This window comes from Hemibagrus wyckioides, linkage group LG08 (assembly GCF_019097595.1).
Source record: "Hemibagrus wyckioides isolate EC202008001 linkage group LG08, SWU_Hwy_1.0, whole genome shotgun sequence".
Taxonomy (NCBI): domain Eukaryota; kingdom Metazoa; phylum Chordata; class Actinopteri; order Siluriformes; family Bagridae; genus Hemibagrus; species Hemibagrus wyckioides.
This window is the reverse complement of record NC_080717.1, coordinates 4,049,502-4,060,000: the sequence shown is the minus strand read 5'-3', so window position 1 is coordinate 4,060,000 and position 10,499 is coordinate 4,049,502. Positions and strand designations below refer to the sequence as shown.

Below are 10,499 nucleotides of genomic sequence, written 5' to 3'. Positions count from 1 at the left end.
TACACACCCAGAGGAGATGAGTGAGAGTTGCAAAGCTTCAGCCCACCACACCGCAACATACCGTGCTTCTCCTGTCAGCTATTCAGCAGTCTGTAACTTTTAACATGCTCTGAGTGGACAGTGAAAAGCAGAACAGTAAAGAGGAACTCCAGTGCAGTAGGAGAACCATGGAGCTGTGGAGAATATCACTGATCGTAAACCTGTGGCTCCTCAGTAGTATGAATCTACAGCATGTATTAGCTTTCAACCTGGATGATACCAACGTTTTGAGGAAAACCGGAGAGGCTGGGAGTCTGTTTGGATTTTCCCTCGCAATGCATCACCAACTCAAACCTACTGACCAGCAAGTGTGAGTAAATCTAAGGGGGAACTGCTTCAAGGTCACTTAGCTAGCTATTAATCCATACGCTGTATCAGAATCAAAGTGAAATTAATTTGCTGTTAAGGTTCGTTTGGTTTCATTAAACTAATAGAGATTTAAAAAAACTCAAAACTCATAAAAATCATCACGTTTAGATGGTCTCAAACCATTTTTTGGAGCATGATTTACTAAATTCTACATATGTAAAAGCACCCTAAGCTACAAACAATTGGCTTTAGTTCTCCAATGACATTCTTATAACCAACAATTTCTGATCTCAGCTTGCTGATCGGTGCTCCACGTGCGAAAGCCTTACCCAGTCAGAAAGCCAACATAACTGGAGGTCTCTATCGCTGTAAGTTCACAACGCAGAGTAATGACTGTGAACGGATTCCTGTGGACACTGAAGGTTGGTGTTATTCTCTGTAAACATTGCAAACAGATGCAAATGTGTATTCGGAATTTTTACATGTGATAACTCATGGACAGATTCAAGGCCAGGACAGGGATTAGACCATCGGGAAAACCAGTGGATGGGTGTGCATGTGAAAAGTCAGGGTCCAGGAGGAAAAGTGGTGGTGAGCTGCAGTAGTCCATAACATATAACACAGCAATAATTACACCCAGTAAACAAGACGACTAATGAAAATTAATAAACAGGCTCCATTAATGCAATGATAATTGCTGGAATCTATCCATTCAGGTTTGTGCTCACCGCTACCAGCAGTGGATACATAGCAATCAGCTGGTGCTGGGCAGGTGCTTCATCCTGGAACAGAACCTGATTGTAGAAGACACAAGAACGTTCTGCCGCAATCGGCCAAGCGCTAAGGACCTGTTCGGTTACTGTCAGCAGGGCGTCTCTTCAGCTTTCACCAAGGACAAGAACTATATAGTATTCTCAGGGCCTGGTGCTTATGACTGGAAAGGTATCCCACCTAAATATTTCAGTATTTTATTTTTGGCCGTATAAAGTGTACTATACACACTAAAAGTACCAGACTAGTGACAAGGTAAAATACCCTTTGCTACCATTATTTTATGAGAGTGTTTAATTTGCTTACCCAGAGTTCTCATCTCTGTCATTGTCTTTCAAACAAAATGCAGTTACATTATTCCTCGTCTATTTGGGAAAGTTGTAACAGTCTTCCTGACTTTTTGAAGGTACTGTCCGTGTGGAACCTATCGACAACTTTCTTCTGGATTCCTATGAAACCCGAGACCAGAACGAGTTTAGTGAAAGCCGCATTCCTCTGACCCTCAGCAGCTATTTAGGTGAGACAGTCAATGATTTCATACATAAAGCCTTCATTATAATCATCTAATGTATCTCATGTAATGTATCATGATCCCAGTCATAGAATCAGATGATCCAAGATAGATTTGACGTATTTTCCTCTTTCACTTTCCCAGGCTTTGCTCTGGACTCAGGAATGAATCTGTTAAAGAAATCTGAGCAGGTTATAGTGGCCGGAGCACCACGCTCCAATCTCAGTGGTGAGGTGCTCATCTTAAAGCCTGAAGCTGTGGAGGCTCAGAGGAGTCTCAGTTTAGCTCACATTCTCCATGGCCCGGGTCTGGCGTCCTCTTTCGGCTACTCGCTGGCTGTAATGGACCTCAATGCAGATGGGTAAGACATCTAGAGCTAGAGACCCGTCCTACTGAAGGCTTGATCTAACATGCCTGGCTCTTATTTACTTTTCTCATAAGAATGAATGTTGACTCATTCCATTCTTTTGTTTTTATAGCAATATAACTGACAAAGTAATATTTTGAACAGAGCCATTATATCATTTGTTCATCCCAGTTCTTAGCAGCATAAACAATAAACCCAAATGCTCTTCCAATGCTTGGAAAACCTTGTAGGAGTGTAAATATGTAAAAGTTTACAGAGAATGTGATAATTAATAGCAACTCTAAAATATAAAGGCAACCTTTCAGCAAAAGTTTTTTTTTTTTTTTGGAAAGGACAGAAATGTTACTACACTTACAAATGCTAATCATCTTTTAACACTTGATGAATGCATACAATTTTAAGCTTTCCTTGAGCAAATAAAATTGTATCTAAATAAATTTAATATTTATTTTTGTTGGGTAAAGCATGGTAGTGCAGAATATCTCGGATGAATCCTGCTGGAGTTAAATATCCATGAGCAGAACTAGACATGCCTGGAAAATATCTGACTAAGCAATACCATTGTTAATTCATCTCCAAAAACAAACCAAAAACACTATCCGTGAACAGATGTTACTCATCTGGAACAACAGAATAATACCCACTGAATGTAAATCTACTTTTTCTGTCTTTTACAAATTGATGCAACCGTCACCTGTAACGGTATTGTATTTTTTGTTCTTTGGTTATTAGTTTGTGGTTGTAACACTGGAAAAGCCAAATCTGAAATGTTTATTCTTATTTATTAGAAATAAAATTGTTTTTTAATTGATAGTGTGGTGTCAGAACGTATATACGTATATAAGTAGGTTGACAAAAAAACCCTATTCTTCTTTTTTTATTATTAATAGTTATTAATAGTAATTATGTATTTTATGTATTATTTATTTATTTATTTATTTATTTATTTATTTATTTATTTATTTATTTATTTTTAAAAAACTAAAAACATTTCTGCTGGTTGGTTTACCAGATGGGATGATCTTGTGGTTGGTGCTCCTCAGTACTGCTCAACGGACATGGAGGCAGGAATAGGAGGTGCTGTTTACGTCTACATAAACCGCAGAGATGGTCGAGACTGGGACCAGTTAGAGCCAGATATTCTTACTGGAAATAAAGACTCCATGTTTGGACTAGTGGTGGCAAACACTGGGGACATCAATCAGGATGGATATAATGGTTTGCATCAGAAAATGCACCAAGACACGTGTTCTTATACCAGATATCTTTGTGTTTATAATTTTTTCTTGTTTTTGACAGATTTTGCCGTTGGAGCACCTTATGATAATGATGGTGATGGTGCAGTGTATATTTATTTCAGCAAAACTGGACATTTTTCACAAAAAGACTTCCAAGTACGTGAAAACTATTTATCCAGTCTGAAATAAGCAATCTATGGTGAAATCTTTCATCTGGAATCTTCCCTTTATGTAGGTTTTACAGGGTAAAGACCATCAAATCAAGCTGTTTGGTTATTCCCTGGCTGGAAACATGGATATAGATGGGAACGGCTATCCGGACTTAGCCGTGGGCTCACTTTCTGACAGCGTACTTGTCTACAGGTGATGCTCTAGTTTCAGATTTCTTTCACACACATCCAGTAACTGGCTTGTTCTGTAATGAAAATAAATAAATTTCTTTTTAAGAGCTAAACCAGTGATTAGCATGGAGAAATCCTTGACATTAACACCTAGTGAGATAAACTTCCAGGAAAGAGACTGCCATAAAGGTCACTGGTGAGAAAATCCATAAATCTCCCTGCAGACTAATTGTATAAAATTGGAATCTCTGATGTTTTTACTGAATGTCTACATTCAAATGTTTCAGCATTATAACAGCTGAATCCTGCTTCTCCTACACAAGCTATCCAACGACATATAACCCCAGACTACGTGAGTGAAACACAGCTTGATTATTACTTAAATGTAAATCAGCCACGCATGAAACTTTGACTTCAATTTGTCCTCAGTAACATTTTTGTATAACACATGAAGCTTCATGGACGAGTGGAGAATTCTTTAATGCAATAACGAGTCTCTTTGACTTGTTTTTTAAACCTTGTCATTTCCTCTCTGTGGTCCTGTAGAGATTCTCTATAAGCTGAACGCTGATGAACGGTGGGTTCAGGAAGGTCATCAGTCCCGGCTGGTTTTCCAGAACAATCGTGAAGGAAACATTGAGCTCCAGACACAGGGTCAAAAACAATGCGTCCAAACCCGCCTCCGTCTCCGGGTACTGAACTTTCTTCCTTTTCTTTAATTTACACTATGTGAATACATACATATGCAACATTAATTGCTTGTGCTTTCAGGCTGACACGGAGGACAAGCTTACAGAAATCGCTGTCAGTGTGTCAGTGTCTCTGCCGCAGTACAGTCCTCCTCAGATGCTGAGACAAAGCTCTCTACCTGCTCTCCAGCCAGTGCTCAATGGTCTCCAGCCTCGGGAAAGCACAGCGAAAGTGTGTGTTAGACAGCAAGACAGACTACTGATCATTTTATAATGACAAGAGAAGATGTGTGGCTTTTTGTAATGAAGCTTTTTTTCTTTTTATTTTCAGTTCATGTTTTTGAACCCTGGCTGTGGAAGTGATAATATCTGCCAGAGTAACCTGCAGCTACAGTACAGCTTCTGCACCAAAGATCAACATCAGGACTCATGTTCACCACTAGCCAGGTGACCCTACAGACTTTTTAGTATTATTCTTTTTTTAACCTAACAGGTGGAAAAAGTTACAGAAAGAATATATTTGAGAAAAGATTAATGGGGGTCAATATTTCAAGGAAAAATAGCTAAAAGTGTCTGAATTATATTTGAAAGCAAATTATTTGAATTTTAAAGTCAAAAAGAGACCTCTACAGCATGCATTGCTTTTTTGGGGTTTTATCTTGTTCTGTATATTAAAGGGAGGATGGAGTGGCGGTAATCTCCCCCGGTTCTGGGAACACGGCCCTGGAGATCACTGTAACGAATCCCGGAGGAGATGATGCTCATCTCACTCAACTGGTCGCAAACTTTCCAGAAGCTATACCGTTATCATCGGTCATCTTCAAACCAGATAGTGTAAGAATAAAACAGAACACAGTGGAATTGAGAGAGATTTAACTGGAGAATTAAACAAATTGTAATACACAATCTTATAGATAAACGTAAGGCTAAAACAACAAAAAATATAATCTGTCAGGATTGTTACTGTAGCATGTAACTGATCCTAACATTTATTTTTGTACTAAATCTTTCACTTTGCTTCATTTTCCTTTTTAAATAATTGAATTTCATCCAACGGTTTTACAGCAAACAAAAAAGATCCTGAACTATTCTCAGCACAGATAAATATCATTATAAACTTTTATATATTTGTCTTTAATTTATAAAGAAAGTATAATTATTTGCAAAAATGCTGTGTAATAAAGGGAATAAAAGCGTATAAGATGAGCTGTTATAGAAAAAATATATATATATTATGGGTAATAACAGGAAGTCCACTTCAACACACCACACTCAAGTTGGATATTTTTCCATAACTGCACTCTCCAAAGTGTTTCTCATCACAGGTATGTTTTCATCTCCAAGTCAATCGTTTGTGTTTGTTTTCTGCAGAAATTAGATGTGCAGTGTGACGTGGACGGGACTAAAACCAGAGCAGAATGTAATCTCGGGAACCCTTTTAAAAGAAATGCCGAGGTAAACTGAACGACTCTAGACCTGTATGTATTTATTTACTTCATCTGGTTTTGCTCATTCGAGATGATTAATTTTCTAGGTAACGTTTTATCTCTTGCTAAACTCGGACCGTCTGACCCCGAGCATAACGGACGTCAACATGACACTGAATCTCCAGACGTAAGACGTGATATTTATGTTATTCTGCATAACAATTGTTGCTGTTCATTTTGAATTATTCCAATATTCATTTTTTTCCATTAAAAAACACAAGGAGGTGCAAACATTTGTCTCCAGTCATAATATATTGTAGTATGTAGAGATCTAGACACTGTACATTTTATTTATTACTTTACTGAATTCCTTCATAATTTGAATAATGATTGTTATTATTATTCAATTATTTTACATGTTTTTGTTGCTCTAGGATCAGCGCGCAAAATATTTCAGAACTCGTCGCAGAGGCTCGAGTTTTCTTTGAGCTGTACCTGCAAGTGTTTGGGTAAGCACAAATGTTCCATTATAGAAAATATAAACATAAATCTACGGTTATTTTTTGTCATTTGATCTTTGCTTGTACTTAAACAACATATGTTTATCATACTAAAGAAAATGAATACACAATGGAGGAATGTTCATTGAGTGAATCGTGTCCTTTGGTCTCTTGAGAAACTAAAATCCTTATCGTTATATTGATTTATAACGAGGCGGTAATGCCGCTCGTCCCTGAGTCAACACACCTCCGTTTACTCACCTCTCTCAGTACTTTACACTGTGTTACTGATTTATGTCTGCAGACTGGCCAAACCTTCTCAAGTAAACTATCGAGAAGAGGAGAAGAGCGAATCAGAGGAGCAGATCGGAGAACCTGTGCAGTATGAGTTCACGGTTTGTCCATAACATTTACATAACATGCAACATTTGTCTTAGCACATAGAGCTATTTTAAAAACAGATTCAAAATAAAAATCAAAAATTATATTTTGTACCTCATACCCAAGGACAGACATCTTGACCAGGACCAGAAGTGCTCACTATAGAGGAGTCAAGAATTGAATGGATAAATAAATATCTCTATGTCTTTCTTTATTATGAATTCAGATCAGTAACATGGGTCGACCTCTGAAGTCCTTCGCCACTGTGACCCTCAACATCCAGTGGCCAAAAGAGAACAAAGAAGGCAAGTGGCTCTTGTACCTGCTGCAGATCACCGGACCGAACAAGCAGAGCATCCCGTGCAGCCCAGCCTCGGAAATCAGCCCTCTCAAACATGCTCAGAAGGTCAGCAACACAATACACACCGCCCTGTATCAGTGTTTTTATCCATCCTGCCTCATCTGTTATGCAGTTTCCTATTTTTTGAGCTCAGGGAGTAGTATATGACTTTGCTGGCTATGTGCAGGTGATGTCCAGAGAAAAACGTCAAACGGTAAATGAAGGGAAGGCCTCAGCTTTCAGCACTGATAGACTCCTGTCCTTATTTGGAAGCAAAAGACATTACAAATATCTGGTAAAGTCACCCATTTTATACTATTTAAAGCAACAGAAGAGACACATCAGATTATCCGTAATGCATCAACAGATGTGAGAGAAAAATAATAACAGTAATAATAAAAATAATAATGCAAAGAAGTTGTTTATGGAGGTTATTTCGGTTCTTTACAGAATATACAGTCTTTAGACATATATCGAGTGGATATATTAACTTCACATTTAAATGCATAATGTTGTTAGTTATATAATTATGAAACAGAAAGGACATATTCATAATCGTAAACAAAGATATGCTAAAAAAAAGGAAAAAATGCTGTGCAAAATTATTCATTATAAAACACATTACTCTTGTTTGGGAAGATTGCCTGCAAGTAGCAGTAGATTTATAGAAACTCCGTTTATTCTGTATCTTGTGTGCTGTTGGTCACCGCAGACATGTGATGACGAATTAAAGTGTGTGGAGCTCCGATGCCCCCTAAAGGCAGCAGACAGAACTGCAGTTACTCTGCACTCTCGACTGTGGAGCAGCACTTTCGTTGAGGTGATTTTTCTTCATATGTTTCCATGGTTTGCATAGAAGTTTATAGGTTTAATAAAAAAAATAAAAGAGTGTGCATATTGATTTGATTAACAGGAATACAGCTCCCTGAAATATCTGGACATTGTACTGAATGCGTCTCTCAGCCTCGATGGATCTCAGAAGAACATCAGGCTTCGGAGATCTCAAACACAGGTACAGAGCTGATTGAGTTGGAGTGTGTATGAAATCTAGAGAAATTTCTAGCAACTTGGGAAAAGCCACCGTATTTCTTATTATTTTATTTCTGAGCTGCTATCATAAAGTACATTTACATTTCTGCAGACGCTCTTATCCAGAGTGATGTACAAAAGTTCTTTAAGTCTCTATCAATGAGTATATTAACACTGGTTCAGTAGGTTACAGACTTAGGATACTATTAGCCTAAAAATTGAGTTGGTATGTTTGTGAGTGTGTGTGTTTTTAAACATAACAAATCATATAACATAAAAACAGGGAAAAATAAGAGCTAGTTTAAGTGCTTCAGGAAGAGGTAGGTCTTCAGTCGCCGTTTGAACATCTAGGGGAAGTTCAATCCACCACCTCGGTGCCATAACAGAGAAGAGTCTATGTATACCTACCTTTTGCCCTGAGAGATGGGAGCAGTCGGGCAGTGCTAGTAGATCTGAGGGAGGTGGTGCAGTGTGAGGATCTTTGAGGTAAGATAGTTCTGGTCCATTCTTGGCTTTGTAGGCAAGCATCAGTGTTTTGAATCTGATGTGTGCAGCTACCAGAAGCCAGTGGAGGGAACGCAGCAGTGGGGTGGTGTGGGAGAACTTAGGCAGGTTGAAAACAAGTCGTGTAGCTGCATTTTGGATCATTTGCAGGGGACAAATTGCGTTCAGAGGAAGACCTGCCAGGAATGAGTTGCAGTAGTCCAGTCTCGAAATGACCAGAGACTGAACAAGCACTTGAGTAGCCTGTGTGGATAGGAATGGCTGAATCCTTCTGATGTTGTACAGAGGAAACTGACATGAACGTGTCACATTAGCAACATGGGAGGAAAAGGACAGTTGATTGTCCATGGTTACCCCAAGGTTGCGAGCAGTGGCCGAAGGGATGATCATCAAGATAATGCAAGATCCTGGGCTGGGGATGAATCACCTGGGATGACCAGCAGTTCAGTTTAGAGTAGTACACTGAACTAAAGTAAACAACAAACAACAAATAACAACCACTCATTCTGTGCTTGAATGATATTACTCTCAGCTCTTTAAATATCAATCTTTAAACACTTTATTTAATATAAAAAAGAAATAAAAGTGCTAAAATGTGGAACATTCCTCCATTTTGTTTTATTTATACTACCCTGCAAAACTAATATAATGTGTATTTAAAATCCATTTGCAGACGTATTGCTGAAAAAATAAAAAAAGATGAAATAAAAATCTTGGTAAGTGTAATAATGTTAGTTTAAGGAGAAATTCAGTCAGAGTGTGTGTTTCGTGCAGGTGAGACTAACAGTGTTCCCAGAGAAGAAGCCGACTTTCCTGAGTCGAGTCCCCTGGTGGGTGATTCTGCTCAGTGTGGTGCTCACTCTGCTGCTCCTCAGCCTCCTCATCTACTTCCTGTCCAAGGTAATGAGATTTCATATGTTATTCTCTCACACACACCACCTGGCAGCTTTTCCTTATCCTATGACGGATACCAACCTGGAAAGGTCGAGTCAAGGCTAAGACGTGTCTCTGAGACATAAAGCCCTGAACAGAACATCATCCTTTTCAGCCGGAGAGTGTACAGTCAAATGATTTGCATCCTTCATGCTGAGCAACATGCTTTTATAACTTTAATAATATGTGAGTGTTAAACCTGGAAAACAGTTTAGGGTCTAAAATATTCTGATAGTTCAGAGCTCCTGGATGGCTAGCTGCAAACACATTCAACATATATGTTTATTATATGTTTATTAAAAAAAACGCTATTTGAAAACAGCTATTGTTTTTGTCTGTTTAAGTGGAATATTGCTGTGTCTTTGTGCTCCTCAGCTGGGATTCCTCGACTGTACGATGTGTACTGAAGTTAAAGGATATCACACCTTTAATCAATATCATACTACAAAATAGACGTCTATGGACTATGTGGACTAAAGGCTTTTGTGGTTCAGTGGAAAATCTAAAATGATTGTAAATGTGATGGATATTGTTTTAACTCCCATAATTTCTAACATTTGTAATTGATGTGTAATGGTTTTATTATTCAATTGCAAATTGTAGATACTATTTTGTAGTGTGTGTGTGTGTGTGTGTGTGTTCCTGCTCCACGAATGTTATCTGATTTTAATAGGGTACATGAGCCAGTGGTGAGGGAATGAGTGAATTTTTTATCAGTTTCAGTTTCATCAACATCATTTATCATCATCACTGATGTCATATCATCATCATCATTATCATCATCATCATCTTCATCATCATCATCAACATCAGGATCAGCATCATCATAAACATTAGTATCATCAAAAAACTTCATCGTTAACATCATAATAAGCATTCTTATTCTCATCATCGTCATCATCATCATCATCATCATCAACATGCAAGTCCAACATCCAAGCTTCATTGTCTTCATCATCAGGACCATCATAATCAGATGTCATGACTGTCACCATCAATGGCATCATCATCATCATCATCATCATCATGAGGATCATCATCAAGGATTGACATCATAAAAAACTTCAACATCAATATAAACGTAATCTGCATCATCATCATTATAAACATTCTCATCCTC

General features: G+C 38.1%; 1 protein-coding gene across 1 annotated transcript; it reads left to right on the top strand.

Moving 5' to 3' along the window:
- Positions 1-90: 90 nt before the first annotated feature.
- Positions 91-10,404, top strand: LOC131357733 (integrin alpha-6-like). Its single transcript, XM_058396993.1, has 25 exons — positions 91-349; positions 643-770; positions 851-939; positions 1,065-1,290; positions 1,526-1,636; positions 1,775-1,991; positions 3,010-3,215; positions 3,297-3,391; positions 3,471-3,598; positions 3,683-3,772; positions 3,864-3,928; positions 4,123-4,268; positions 4,348-4,497; positions 4,597-4,712; positions 4,943-5,099; positions 5,637-5,720; positions 5,800-5,879; positions 6,127-6,201; positions 6,497-6,587; positions 6,800-6,979; positions 7,101-7,208; positions 7,626-7,733; positions 7,827-7,925; positions 9,221-9,346; positions 9,755-10,404. Exons 1-25 carry the CDS (start codon positions 168-170, stop codon positions 9,830-9,832), a joined length of 3,135 nt encoding a protein of 1,044 aa, XP_058252976.1. The 5' UTR covers positions 91-167; the 3' UTR covers positions 9,833-10,404.
- Positions 10,405-10,499: the final 95 nt, after the last annotated feature.